Source organism: Hoplias malabaricus, chromosome 1 (genome assembly GCF_029633855.1).
Source record: "Hoplias malabaricus isolate fHopMal1 chromosome 1, fHopMal1.hap1, whole genome shotgun sequence".
NCBI classification, from domain to species: Eukaryota; Metazoa; Chordata; class Actinopteri; order Characiformes; family Erythrinidae; genus Hoplias; species Hoplias malabaricus.
In genome coordinates this window covers 73,601,273-73,617,056 of record NC_089800.1, presented here as the reverse complement: position 1 = coordinate 73,617,056, position 15,784 = coordinate 73,601,273, and the positions used below count along the sequence as shown (strand labels likewise).

Sequence of the window (15,784 nt, the reverse complement as noted above, 5' to 3'; positions counted from 1 at the left end):
ATTATTATTCCTGCCTTAACCCCCATTAATTCCATCACTCTTACTCTAATATAACTACACTGTAGCATAATGACAGATTTAAAGGGGACATTTACGATTGCAAGGAAACACTGTACTCTAGGGATGGGGAGATTCACCGATTCACATCGGTGGTTCGGCACACATGTCTGCGATGCGACTGCACCGGTAGATTCAAGTTGCATCGGGTTTAATTTGCGGGCGAATTTACGGTGCATCGCCTCTAGCCTTTTTGCATCGGCAAATACCATGGTTAAATCGGGTGTTTTGTTTTGCAGTATTAGTTCCTTATTGTAATGTATTTTCTGAGTCAACGTATTTTTTTATTGATTTCTTTTTTTTTCTGAGGCAACATAAATGCACCATCGTGTCCTCAGGCACGGACTCAAGCACGCAGACGTACACAACAAAAATGGAAGGAAACGAGAGCATTAGCAACGACAAAGAGATATTTAATGCACCAAAAAAGACACACAAATCAAACGTGTGACCATATTTTGGGTTTTTTTAAGCGAGGTGGTCAACTTAACAAGATGCACTCAATCTGCAAGCAATGCCGTGGGGCTATAAAATACGTTAGTAGCACGACAAACCTGGTGACGGCACGACGGCATGGTGTGGAGTAGCAGATAAGTCTAGCAGACAATAGTATGTGTTGCAAATCATAATTTTCTCTATGCATATTTTTAATACTGCACTTTTGAAAACTGTTCATCTTATATGTTTTATACATTTTGTATAAATATAGACGGAGAATATAACTGAGTAATTAAACTGAATAAAATGTAATTTTCTGTCTGAATGTATTGAATTATGGATTTTTTATATTATGTATTGGTTTTACTCCATTGAAAACAACCAGATGCATACATCCCTCAGATTGTTACAGAGAGTAAAGCAGAATTGTGCTATTGAGTTAAGAAAACTGATGGGTTAGGCTAATACATCCTCAAACCTCAACTAACTGTATCGAATGATTACTTATAAAACCAAATCCTCTTATAATTAAGTCATATCGTTATCAAATCATTTTTGAATCGCATTGTATCCTGAACAGGGTTGATTTGTATCGCATCGTATCGACAAGGGTTTTCAGTGTATCGCAATTATATCGTATCGGTGGCAGTGTATCGAGATGCGTATCGAATCGACATTAGTGGTGAAGATATACATCCTTACTGTACTCTGGTGTGTAAGTTCCATGTTTTTTAAAGATGGAACGACCTGTTTGAGGGCCAAAAATGACTTGCTGGCACATGGCTGAAGTTTAACTTGATGGTAAGTTTTTATTCACTGAACTACCATTTTTCGATGTTTGTCTACGTTTATTTTCATGCAACTGCATTGGTTTTCTTCATGGCACTTCCCACAACTGCTTCATTTAAAATTTCTATATTAACCTCTCAAATATACTACTTTATTCATTTTAGAAACAGATCTTAGAATTATGACACAGTGTAAAATGCTAAACATCTGTTTGGTTTTAGTTTGTTTACCCCTTTTCACACTATTCTTCAATGATCAGCATGTGCCCAGGACAGCAACAGAGCAGATATTATTTAGAGGATCATTCTCAGCACTTCAGTGACACTGACGTGGTGGTGGTGTGTTAGTGTGTGTTGTACTGGTAAGAGTGGATCAGACACTGAAGCGCTGCTGGAGTTTTCAAATCCCTGTGTGTCACTGTTGGACTGAGAATTAGGGTGCATCTCAAAACCTAGTGAGCCGTCTAACTAGAGAGCATTTTACGTCACAGTCTGCGCGCTTCCGACACGCAGGCTGTCCCAATTCTTAGCTACCTCATTATGCTGTCTACTAAGACATCTTAACCTGGCCCCGAAATCAATCCCAGGATGCAACGCAAAAACCACTCCCGCCAATTTCGCTTATCTGCCAGTGCAAAAATAATTCAAATCGCGATAAACGGGAGACTAGAATCAACCGGGCTGAAACGCTGAGGCGACTATAGCCACTGAGGTAAAAATACACCGGTTGCGTGCAGTGGGTAGGAACCAGTCATGATGTAATCTTTCTCCAACTAGAGCGTCTCAGTAATCTGCCTCATGAGGACAGACAAACAGCTGTCTGTGCAGTCAGTGCCTACCTAGATAGTTCACTAGGTTTAGGAACACACCCTTACTGGCTGAAATTGTAGAACAACAATGTGCTCCTATAAAGACTGCGGTCCATTCTTTCAGCTCCACTGTCCACAGGAGCAGTTTGTATTTTTAATTACATTTGTTGCTCTGTATACATTTTTTCCCCCTTTCACCCTGTTCTTCAATGGTCAGGACTCTCACAGGACCCCCACAGAGCAGGTATGGTGTGGTGGTCAATCATTCTCAGCACTGCAGTGACATTGATGTGATGGTCGTTGTGTGTTGTGCTGGTGCGAATGGATTAGACAAAGCTAGAGTTTTTAAACCCCCAGTGTCACTGCTGGATTGAGAATAGTCCACCAAACAAAAATATCCAGCCGACCTACAGTGTCCACTGATGAAGGGCTAGAGGACGACCAACACACACTTGTGCAGCCACAGATGAGCTACTGTCTCTGACTTTACATCTATAAGGTGGCTCAACGAGGTATGTGTGCGTAACAGAGTGGACAGTAAGTGGACACGGCACTCCAGCAGCACTGCTGTGCTTGATCCAGTTGTATCAGCACATAACACACTGACACACCACCACCAGTGCTCCTGTATGGTCAGTGGAACTCAGAGAAAGGACAGTAGAGTGTAGAAACATGGAGGTGGTGATAATGTTATGGTTGATTGGTGTATATTTAACTGTGCTGTATCATAGATGCCTAACCGTCTGAAGGCCAGTGAGGGTTGAATGAAAAACAGCATGGCAATGGGAAATGGGTGTAGGGCTGTCACAATTACTTGATTAAACCCAATGAGAAATGATTACAAATGGCAAATTGGATGGTGAAAATGTGTTCATTTAATGTGATAATAAAGTTCAATTACTGGCTTCTCTTACCACAAGAAACAGTCTAATGGACACACTCATTTATACATGCTATATTTGTATTATTTTTGTTATGTAGTCTTTTTTAAGGATTCTAGGATTGATCTGCTCCTAATATATTTTTCTACCTAATATTATGTTTTCACTACTCAACCACTCGATTAAAAACACATTTAATAGTGACAGCCCTACATGGGTGGTGCCTTGAGTATTTTGTGTCTGGATGTGTGTGTGCATGTTTGTATCTTACCTCTATAATTAATGATTTCAGTGCCCAGGACAGGGGTCATCTCCAGCACAGTGATGAAGGCTTTGTCCATGGAGGTGAGGGGGAAAGGGGACATGCGGTGCCTCCGAGCCACCTTAGTAATGTCCACTGCACTGTGACCTGGGGCACAAGCAGAACTAAAGTTACGCACAGGAACACAACAAATACGCATTTTCACATGCATATGCTAAACATATACCAAGCTGATGGAAATATACTGGACCTTTCATTATTATTAAACCATGTTTTTATGGAAAGGTACAAAAAAAATATATATATATATATATATATATATATAAATTAAAGAAATACATTTCCCCATGTTTCACGGAAGCCTGGAAGTGTAACCAAAAAAAAAAAACTGGTTAACACCACACAACTTTTTTTTTTTTTTTTTTAAGTTACCTCCCTAGTAGAAAAAAAAGAAGGAAATATATTTCTGTGTTTTTGAAGTAGAATAGTAATAAAAGTGATGCTGGAAATATTTGTAATTGTATTTGGTGTGTTACATAAGCAACAAATATATATATATATATATATATATATATAATATGGAATTCAGGCCCTGGAAAACACTTTCTACATACACCACTATACACTTAACCAACACATTACAGTTTTGTCCTACACACACTTTTACAACGCTCTCCAACGTTCCCCCCAACTATCACTATAAAATTCACTGTCTAATGAACTTGCTAACACACTTCACTATGCACTGGAGCGCAGTGTAATTCAGCTCGCATCTCAACACACCCTGCAACATATGCCAGGACACACTGCAACACAAACTTTTAAACTCTTAGCTCTAGCTAGGACTTTCTAGAACACCACTTTCCCCACACTCAGACCTACCTCAATGATAAGTCAGTCAACAATGGAGGAAATCTATGGAGCTAAACAACTAACATAAGTAGGCTTTAATAATCCAGAGATTTTGCCTGTTTGGGGTAAAGGAACACTGTGTTACATAATATTTTTACCTTAAAATTAAAGCTTCAAAATCATGGTGATGTTCCACTGACCTGTAACAGGACAAATAGAGCCTCTGTCTTGGCTACTCTGGGTTCAGCACTGCAGAAACCGCACTGTGTAACTTTTGGAAAAAATATTCCTAAATTAAAGTGAGTTGGTCCTTTAACAATTGGTCCAACTGTCACCTATGCGCTCCAGCGTGCACACTCCAATACATATTACGCACGTGTACTCCAACACATGCACTAAAACGTGAAGTCAGTCACGCACAAAACATGCACAGCAACACTCCTTTCACAACATATGTCAACACAGACTCTAATATATACTCTAATCTCATGCCAACATATACTATGCAACAAGAACTCAGCAGCCACTCATTTCAGGCACTCACTTCAAAAGACCACTAGCACATATACTCAGATACTCCTCAGAAGGCTCTCCAGTTCTCACTAGGGGTGTAAATTTAGTTTAAATATTGTGTGCGTGTGGGTAGGGTAATAAGCAGTTACATTTTTTTTAAGAGCAATTCCTGACTGGGACGGCAAGATACTGTTGATTCAAGGCTACAGGAAGTATGTTTATCCAGTAATGCCAAGACCGACGAATGAAGAAGCCAACGGCACACTAAACATGGGCATAGAGGAGTGATCTCATCTAAAATTTCAATTTCTCCAAGTTTATGCAAAAGAGAAGCCAATCAGCTAAAGCTAAACGCAGCATGAGAAAATGAAAGTAAGACTGATAACCTGGGTTTCAGGCTTCCCTGTCCTCTATACCTCTCTGTACAATTATAAACATGTATTAAAACACGTGCTAGTGGCAGAAAAACCTGCTTGTCCGAAAATGGTCAGCAGATGGTGAAGGAAGTGTTTCGCTTCGCTGCAGTGTGAAAAATACTGCAACTACCAACATTTTTGAGCAACTTCATAGATAAAAATCCCAGTTTCTCTTAAACTACATGAAATACATGAACCTGCCAACTCTCGGATGGTAGTGGAGGGAGTGGAACAAACCACTGTGAGGCATATTAAGGAGGGGGGGGGGGGGTTGCAATTCTTCAAAAACTAAAAACAAAATACTTGGATCTACAATTAGCATAGTTTTTTCAATGTGCATCCTATTTATTATTTAAAAGTATATAGTTATGTTTACAGTTACTATTTTGGGGTGGGGCCAGTCTGTTTCTTTGTGTCCTCCCATCCCCCCTGGGATTTCCAACCCTGGTTCACACACGCAGACACACAGTACACAAAAACTCACTCGCTCGCAGAATATTCTCTTTGCTGCCACACCGCGACTGCACCTACAGATAGGCAGAGAGAAAGAGTGAGAGAGGATGAAGGACGGAGAAAGAAAGAAAGAAAGATAGACAAGGAAGGGAGGTAAAAAATAAAGAGAGATTTAGTTAGACCCCAATTGAAATCCTCAGTCCCGGAGAGTAGCATTCCACTGACTGGCTTCAGGACGGTCATCTATACATTGACACACAGCAACCGAAAGAAAACGGTTCGAAGACACACGACTCCAGTCCTAACGCCATTATTATCATTATCACCTTGCTGCTGCTATGAGTTTGCTACACTGGTACATGCCTTTTGAGCTTTAGAGCTGTCACTATTGATTGTGTTAACAATTAAATACATCAGTAAATGATGATTATTAAATGTTTTATTTAATTGAGAGTTCTGAGACTTTAAAAAGACCAACCAATAAAAATGGTCTTTAATTAACAATAATAAATTATGACAAAGAATTCAAAATACATCCTATAAAATCTTTATTATATAAAAGTATGTTAATAATGTACCTGATGTTTAAAGGAGCAGTGAGTCATTTTTACCACCAAAACATAGCAAATAATACATATCACTCACATGAGATGAACAAAGTCATTGCTTTGTAATCCATGAATGAACATATTTATCCACCATAGAGTGGTGGATAATATTTAAAATAGGATTCATACAGGCCACTGTGTCACTACGATGACTGTTACACAAAATTAAGAAGAATCGCTGGAGAAAATGACATTGCTCCTTTCAGTAGGCACCTGTAAAATATGTACTATCTTTATGCAAACTGGAAATTATTCACTGCTGATTTCAGAAGGTAAGTAATCAAGTTTAACCAAGTTTTTAAAGTAATTGTGACAGCCCTTTTGAGAACCATTTTGTAAAAATTCAAGCTGAGAGCAATGGGTCACACAGAGGGCAGTAGGGAGCCAGAGGTTGTAAAGGTTTTAGGCATAATCTTTTGATCCTTTTGCCATTTGTCTTTCTCTTTGGACTACTTTGTGTGCACAGTTTCTGGGAAAATTGTCCAATGAGCATTTTAGAAGATAATAATAATAATAACAGCAATACCAACTATGCATTCAAATTGTCAAACTATGAATGTCAAGTACCAATATAGTCATGATCCCTTAGGCCAAGGGTCTACAAGAGGGCTGTCCTTCAGCAATGTTTATGAATTACAGGAATCTGCTTTGGCTTGACTGATTAATTTGGGCAGTAGAGCTTTGAAATATGCTCAAAGCTCTCTATTTACCTTTGGCATATTGAAACCCTGGCCTAGAGGGAGAGGCATACAAGCAAGGGTCCTGGACCCTTTTTTTCTACACACAATCCAGAAAAAGACAGACTAGCACTGACACAACAGAAACTCAACGATCAACATCCAGCATTGGGTGACAAAAAAGAGGGAAGAGGAATAAGAGAGAGAGAAGGATGAGGCACAGCTTACATAGACTAAGCAGAGAGCAAGAGACACTGCATCTAAATGGAAGTATCTTGAAACTCAAACTTGGGCACAGAAAAGGGGAGGAAAAAGAGGCAAAATAAGCAAAAGTAAAAAAAAATAAAAACAAAAAAACCCACAAAATTTGAAAATAAATAAATAAAACATTTGAACATTCACAAGAGGTTCCGACACTACAGGGCTAATAAAAAAAAGAAAAAGAAAAAGAAATAACTGTTAGAGAGGACGGATTCTACAAAGAAGAGAGTGAGTGACAGCAGCACAAGAAGAAAAACAAGAGAAAAAGCGAGGAGATTGAGCTCCTGACACAAAGCCAAGTTTGCAGATGGAAGCAGCTCCATTTTTGTTGTTGTTGTTGTTCTTGTTCTGTATTTTTTATTTTTTTTTTTTGGTTTGTTTGTTTTTTTTGGGATGGGAGAATAGTTACTCGCGAGTCGTAGGTCCTATGGCTCCTGCGATCAGCTCTGAGCCCCTCCAGCCTAGAGTGGAGCTTTGGTAATGGACAGAAACAAAAAAGGGGGAGGGGGTTTACAACAGACAGAGCAAAGGAGAGACTTGGAAAGAAAAATAAAAGAAGAGGAAAAAAAATGCAAGAAAATATTTCAATGCATTTAGACTCAGCATTTGCTAACTTGATACAAGACAAAGGTTGGTTTATGAAAGAAAGCGAGATAGAGCTGAGGACACAGCAAAACAGAGTGGTAACTCTGGTTAAGGATTGGGGACGGGTGAGAGATCAGGTAACCAAAACAGTGGTGGTGTCAGCCAGCAAAGAAACATGGGTAAGCAAGAAGGTAGAGCACAGGAATGGTGTGAAGGGACCCAACATGGCAAGTAGGACCACAAAGCAGCACACTGTACTGTTCCCATGTGTGGCTATTGAGAATGTATTTAAAAAATCATGTGAAATGTGTTAGACGTTTTTATGTCCCTGTTTCCAAAGTGTCAAAGAGCTGAAGGCCCAACACAGCAAAGGAGAACGGAATCATTCAGATGGTATGATTTGAAAGTTCTTAAGAGTTCACTCCACATTTCAGAGTCTCATAATCATGTAAAATGATGAATGAGTTTTGATGAATGGACGGATGGATGTATTCATGGGTTGCAGTCATGTGATTTAAAAAAAATTATATTTTATTTTGGGGCACCATATTGAGAACTGATTTTCTGTTTCAGACCATAGCGCTAATGTAAACATATGGGAGAGATGGATACAGTTATCTCATACACAGTTCCTCTCCCTGCGCTGGAGAGAGACTCTCAGCACTCAGAAGCACAGAAGCCCACCGCCTCTTTGTGTCAGGGCAGTAAAAGATTGCACTATATCGCATAATGAGAAAAAACTGTTACATTCTGTTAGCCATATTACCATTTTTGCCATAGATTCTAATGGAAAACTATTAGCACATTAGACTCTGATGCATGTCTCTGCTTTTGTGACCAAATCTGTGTGAATTATTCATATACAAGTTTCAGTAATCGTGTTTTTTCACTTCCTGTTTTGTTTGAAGACACAAGCCACATATTAGTTTGTCTTATCCTTTTCACCCTGTTTATTGCGGGATAATATTTAATCGTGACTGTCTGCCAAAATTATTTCTCTGGTTTGGCTTAATGTTTAATAAAACAGCTTCTCCTCGTCTGAAAATGTGAACGACCAGTGAGAGAGGTTTCCATGCCACAGCAAAGTCGAGGCTGAATACCAAATGTCTCTGTACACCCTCAGTAAGGCACAGTGTATGTCGTAAAATAACAGTTTCTGCATTCAGATAGTGTTTTATTTCAAAATATATTAGTTTCCCCATTTCCCTGTTGAATTAGCATCTAATTACTGTCTGAGAGCAGTATTTTCAGATTCATCATCTGTGCTGTGCAGGGAATATGATACTATTTGGGACGCAGATGAGCAGAGCTCTGTTTACTAAGGTCATGTGGATAAATGGGTCAGGGAACCATACTAATATATCTTTCATTTTAAGGACTAAAATCTTTGACAGGAACAATTAAACATCACAGTTTTTATTTGAATTGTGCATTTGAGCAATGAGTAGGTATCCAGTGGGGCAGCTACTATACACAGTGATATCACATGCAACCCATGAATAAAAGTTAAACAGGAGTATTTTTATGACTTGATACAATGATGGAGGCAGACACCAACATGTAAACCATTATTAACTCATGGCCAAAAATATATGTTCCCCTGGAGTCCACTAAAAAGCTACAGAAGCTTTTTCAAGGCTTTTCGCTTCCATATTTCTTTGAAGTGAAAACAATACTGCAACTCACTGTTTTGTATTTACAGTCCATATTCTGTACATCAGAGAAGTGGCATGGTATATTACTAATCTAAAAGCAAGGAATATATATGAAACATTTCATTTTTACAGTATCTCCAAAAAGCAATTAAATAAAAAAAATACCTTCCATGACACTTTGAGCAAAAAATAAATAAATAATAAATAAATACAAGCCCTCATTTAAGAATTTTTATCACAATGTTTGTGATATAAAATAAGTTTGTGATTAAAAAAAATTCTTTTGAACATTTATGTAACTGACAAAAGCACAAAAAAAAAAGGATTTACAAGATTTTATTTGTTTCCACAGACCATAAATATAAACTTATTTAAAGCTTTCAACATATACCAAGGTAATTATAATAATAATAAAAAAAAAGGCAAATTTACCACCACTTTTACATTGCCTTTAATCTTTTGGGAACTGAGGATACTAATCGTTGTAAGTTTTGCAAGTGGATTCTTTGCCCATTCTTGATATATGTCATTAGCTACTGAACAGTCTGTGCCACTCTTTTCTGATTGTACTCTTCATGATTGCGTCTGTTGCGCACACCTAACCCCTGTTTGGGTGAGTGGACAAACGGAATGTAATTTTGCTGCAATGTTGTACTTGTATAACTTTGTATGTGACAAATAAATTGAATCTGAATCTGAATGATGCACCATAGGAAACATATTTGGACTGCAGGCAGGTCAGTGAATCACACACAATGTGTCTATGAAGCCATGCTGTTGAGGAAATTGAAGAATGAGTCCTAGCACTTAGATGCTGAAATAACCATGGACTTCCCAGGAAAAAAAAAAAAAAAAAAAAAAAAACCTCTTATACCCTGCATCTACAGAAAGGCTTGAAATTTCTCAAGGTCTCAAAGTTCACCACACATTCAACAGTGGTTTCCAGGCTTGCGGAAACCCAGGATATATCATAATATTACGTACAGTACATAGTGAATTCCTTGCAATCTTGCTCTGGGAAATGTTATATTTAAACTCACTGACAATCCTCTCCAAACTTTCAGCACAAAGTGGTGAGCCATGACCCATATTCTCTTGGAAAGGCTGAGTATTTTTGGATGTTCCTTTTATATTCTCGCGCTTATAAGGGAATATGGCAAAACAGAGTTCTGTTTACAATTCTGTAAACTTTTCACACATTTGTCCCTGTCTCAACTTTTTTAAAAGGCTGGGCAAGATATATCAAGCTCAAAAATAAACACTGGAAATCTTTTTTTTGTACTTTTGTCTGTTAACAGTTCAAAAAAGGTAATAAATTCTAAATAATTTATTTATTGCATTTTACAAAAAATGTCAATAAACAAAAACACATACAGTGGCTACATCATTTAGAAGCATCTTACCCCCAAATCATCCCATCATACAGTGCAATAAGACAAGAAATGGCACAGAATGGGAAACTAATATAAATGGATAAATGGATGGAAATAATGGAGACCTGTATAAATTCCTATTCAAACTGTGAAGGAGGTAGTTGTACACAGACACACACACACACACACACACACACATTTTGTATACATAGTCACTGCACAGGGACTTGTGGATCAGCATGCTCGTAAACGAATGAAATGTAGAATAATTGATGGATACTAATGGAGAATGAATTATTTACGAATGAGTGCCAGGCTAAATAAGATGATCTTTGCTCTATGATTAACCAATCAGAGTCAATTGGACAGAATTTAAAGCCATTTAGCAGGCTCATAGACATAGAGGGAAGTGTACTAATATCTAAGAGAATGATATAATTGATACAAAAGCTGTGTAGAAGGCTGTGGGCCATTTGTGAAAAGGAAAATCTTGTGCTGGAGTGTGTGTAGGTCTATATGCAGAATTAAAGCTGTTTACCTGGTCCAAGGTAGAGTACCTTGACTTGAGCGTGATGACCTCATCCAAGTGCGCCCTGAACTCTCTCCGTGAGGCCTGGAGAAAGCCATAGGACAGTAACTCACTTCGTCCACCCCCACAACCCCACACACATATCCCTCCTACTGGCAATACCCAACCATCCTTGCATCACCAGCACTGTCAGCCTCAGTAACACAGACCTACAGTTTACACAAAAAACATTTGTATAACCCCACAAACGAACATCACACGCTGGTTCTGCTATACTTGTGAGGACCTCATTTGAAATAATGAGTACTGTAGTTAATTAATACTGCGCCTGTACCTATCCTTAACTTCAGTAACCAAACGTAAATCATTCTGCTCTTTTTTCACATTGAAGTACCAGTTTTTTTTTAAAAAAGAAGCATTAGAGGTTCCAGGTACCACCAAAATGTCGTCATAATACCTCAAAGTAGAGATAATCCTATCCTTGCAATCTGGTCCTCACAAATATATAAACACACAAATACACACACACACACACACACACACACACAATGGATCTGCTGAAGCAGATATAAAAAATGAGCAAAGAATCTGCCAGAAACTAATGACTCCTCGTATACTGTAACAATTTCTGAGAAACTGCCATAAATTGAAAAAAAGTGCTGGAAAGAAGTACAGTGCAGATAATAATACACTGGAATTTTTATACACATTTACACACACACACACACACACACACACACACACACACACACAGGACACTATACATAATGACTGCAAGTCTGAGAACACTTAATGAAACTTGAGAACATGGAATGATTGAATATATGATTTCATGACAAAATGGCATTGACTGGAATATACCAATATTTTGTTGAAATAAGATTTTTTTTTTGGCCACATCTTATCATATTCCCAATGACACAAACTGTTTGGAGGTGCGTCACCTTGAGGATCATATTTCCATTATTGTTACATTCTTATAAATAACAAAATGTTGCTGAAAGAACATTGTACATAACTTCTGAATACATTTATGGGCCTCTTAGGGAGGTTTTGGCTGAAATAACTGTAGATTATAGGTAGGCAATGTTGGGGGTGCTCCTGTGAGGTAGAAGGCAGTATTTGTATCTGCATTAATGTTTGCCTGGTAAACTGGAATTGCTTTGCCTGTAGAAGTTTATTGCATTCAGCCACCCTGAGTGAAACAATGAGGGAATTTCTTCGTCAGTAAAATCGTACTGAGTACTATTAAGAGTTTGACTGGTACAAGCATTTGTCAGTTTATTAAATAGCTTGTTACACAGAATTGCTTGCACCAGGTTCCTCGCTGACGCCCTCATACCGAAACACTCTCTGCATCCATATCGAATATATTTAGAATTTCATTCTACGTTCTCAGTTTGCAACCATTAAACACCTTGTTTCTACACCCACTGTCCATTTTCTCAGCTCCACTGTCTACAATTACAGACTGTTGCTCTATATATCGTTTCCCCCCTTTCACCCTGCTCTTCAATGGTCCGAACCTCACATGACCACCACAGAGCAGGTATGATGTAGGTGGTGTACCATTCGCTGCAGTGACACTGATGTGGTGGTGGTGGTGTGTTAGTGCGTGTTGTCCTGGTACTAGTGGATCAGACACAGCGGTGCTACTGTGTGGTCAGTGGAGCTGAAAGAATGGACAGTGAGTGTACAAACAAGGAGGTGGTCATAACACTAAGCTTCTTTGCTATAATTGATCATTGTCTATGTGCTGCTAATGAAACTGAACTAAAACAACCTACTAAAGACCAAAATAATCAAGATTGAAGAACCAGCTCACAACCACACACAATTTTGGAACTTGACTCATAGTGAACATCTCTGATACACATTTGTCCACACTGCACAAATTCTTTGTTGTATGCTATACAATAATTCTAGTTATTAGGGATGCACTAATTCTTTTGCCAACATACAACATTTGGGCTAAAAATGGCATGTTTCTTTTTGGTCACACTGTAAATATTTTGACTAAAAACCATATCTAGCACCAAAATCAGATCATTTTTAATGACAGTGGAATTACTAACATTTAAAAATGGTGTTTATGCTATTGGTCTCTTGTAGTGCTCAACGCAGCTCAATTCCAGCCAAGAATTTTTATTCCAGTGCATCACTAACAATCATATACAACTATATCACAGTTATACAGTTTAGAATACACAAAAATACTCATGAATGTGAACAAAAAATGATGTTGAAGCAGGTTAGGCAGAGGCCTACAAACCCAGGGTGATACAAGTGTGTGTTGCGTTTGTTAACATATTGTGGAAAATGAGTGATTGTGGGATTGAGATGGAGCATGCTAAAGCAGGTGGTAATGGAAGTTGCCCCTCTAACTCTGATCTGCAGCTTCATTATATTTTTTTTCATCAAGCCCCTTGCACGTATGCACCGTAACCCAGAAATATTCCAGAGTTTACCCAGGGGAGCTGTATGTATAAACAACAAACACACGCAACTGAACTTTACGCAGACTTTATCCCACCAACCCCCTAGTAATGACTCCTGGTAAAGTCAGAGGGAGCACATGTGTGACTGGAGCCACTAATGCTGCTGAGTTTCTCCTGCATGTGCCGTATTGGCACCTCCCCATGCATTACATATTGGCATATATTGGCACGCTGTACATATCACACAACAAGAATGAGTCTGCTGTGTGTGTGAGTGGACCACTCTGCAAAATCTCCGGACCTGATACCGGACCTGCAGAGTTCACATGTGGAAGGGGCTTTAGATTTAAAAGCATGAAAAAATCATGAAAAGAGAATTGATCATAGAGAAGCTTAAAGGGGCAAATTCCACCTGGAACACTGGAGTACCTCTGTGACACTATAGGTGGATGAGCAGGAAGTGAGCCGCGCCTGGGGCAGGAAGAGAGGGGGAGAGAGACAGAAAGAGAGGGGGGAAGAGAAAAGGGTTAACACAAGCGGGGGTGCAGATACACAGATAGCGGAAGACTGGAGCTTGCAGCACCTTCTATGGACCAGCCACAGCCATAACAAACGATAATTGGACACAGTGAAAACATTGGAATGACTAAAGGTCAATCTGCTTATCTGTTAGCTCTAGATTGGTCTTTACCTGTGAGGGTCACACAATCCAATACCTTTAAAATGAGTTAAAATAGTGACTATGATCCAGTCAGTCATACAACATCAGTACCTGACCTCACTTGGGGAGGAATGAAATCAAATCCTCACAGTTCCAACATCTAGTATAAAGACTTCTCAGAAAAACAGACTCGTATTCAAACCAATCTACAATTGTGGGAAACTGCAGTTCTCTCTGGTTTGTTTACATTGAGAAGCTCTGAATCTTAATGTGGAATAGTATGTTCCACAAAAAAACACTTGTTTTAAGTGGCTGAAGTTTAACTTCTAAGTTTTGATTCACTGTTTGAATTACAACAGAAACTCATTTGTAACGCGAGTTGTTTAATTTTGTATCACTTTTGGTCTGTGTTTAGTTTCATACAGATTTAGAGTGGGTTCCTATGTAAATAATCTAAAACAGCAAAAATAAGTTAATAGTACCAATCTATGGAGCAGAAATAAAGCAATATCCTCATTTCGTTCAATAGTTTTCAAAATGTGGAGAGATTTTTTGCCATTTTTCTGATGTTAACAAAGAGAGAGGAATCCTAGCATTTCTGACCAACCAACTTTGTTTTTGTTTTTTTTCTTTCCCTTTATATTGCCCCTGGTGATTCATAAACACATAAAACCACATTCTAGTGAGCAAACAGGCTGGAGAATTAGCAAAAGTCGAGGAAACATCTGCATTTTATAAAAAGCATGTTTTGAGTATAATTGTGAACGTCAACTTTAACTGAACACTTTCAAAGATGCCTGAGGTTGTTGTAAGAACATCAACTGCTTTGTTTAATTTGTTGTCACATTTACTTATTTACCAATTTAAAGCAAAACTAGCTAGTTTTTTACCTTAAAAGTACAGCTTCTAATACATGGTGATGATCAAATGACCTGTAAAAGGAAGAACAGAGTCTCTGATGTTTCTGCTCCAGGCTCAGAACCGCACAACCCTCCTCCAAAAGTTACATAGTGCAGTTTGTGCAGTGCTGCGCCTAGAGTTGCAACAACAGAAGCTCTATTCTCCTTATTGCAGGTCAGTGAATCATCACAATGATTTTGAGGCTGTAGTTTCAAGGTAAAAAAATATTATAAGATGAATACAAACAGATGGATTTTATTCCATATCTGAAGCAAACATTCAGCTTGATATTGTCATGCCCTCAAGGATAAAATATTTAAATAGAGTTTGATTGATTTTAACAGTTTCTCTTGTCTACCAAGTCCTTTTTTTAATTATTATTTTGTTTTTCCCAAATTAATTGTTTGTACTTAGTGGTTTTTGGACTGGAAACTAAGTAAATAAGTATGGCTTGTAGCTGACATTTTTAACTAAAACTCTAATGATGTTGCTCACCATATAACATTAAACCAGCAGATTTTATAATGTTGATTTTTTAAATTACAATTTTAGCTCCTTAATGCCATTGAAAAAAAACCAAAAAACAATATTTTTACATTTGGTCAGGCCCTGCTCTGGATATATTTTA

General features: G+C 38.2%; 1 protein-coding gene across 10 annotated transcripts in view; it reads right to left on the bottom strand.

The window, feature by feature from the left end:
- The window catches only part of gphna (gephyrin a), a 127,900-nt gene that overhangs the window by 26,441 nt on the left and 85,675 nt on the right, over positions 1 to 15,784 (bottom strand). For 4 of the 10 annotated variants that reach the window (XM_066673343.1, XM_066673380.1, XM_066673351.1 and 1 more), the window contains 4 exons: positions 14,025 to 14,066; positions 11,167 to 11,241; positions 5,501 to 5,543; positions 3,245 to 3,382 (listed from right to left, as the gene is read on the bottom strand). In XM_066673343.1, coding sequence (XP_066529440.1) covers positions 3,245 to 3,382; positions 5,501 to 5,543; positions 11,167 to 11,241; positions 14,025 to 14,066 — 298 coding nt within the window. The remainder of the gene's footprint in view (positions 1 to 3,244; positions 3,383 to 5,500; positions 5,544 to 11,166; positions 11,242 to 14,024; positions 14,067 to 15,784) is intronic. The other 6 variants (XM_066673373.1, XM_066673393.1, XM_066673384.1 and 3 more) reach the window with 2 other exon arrangements.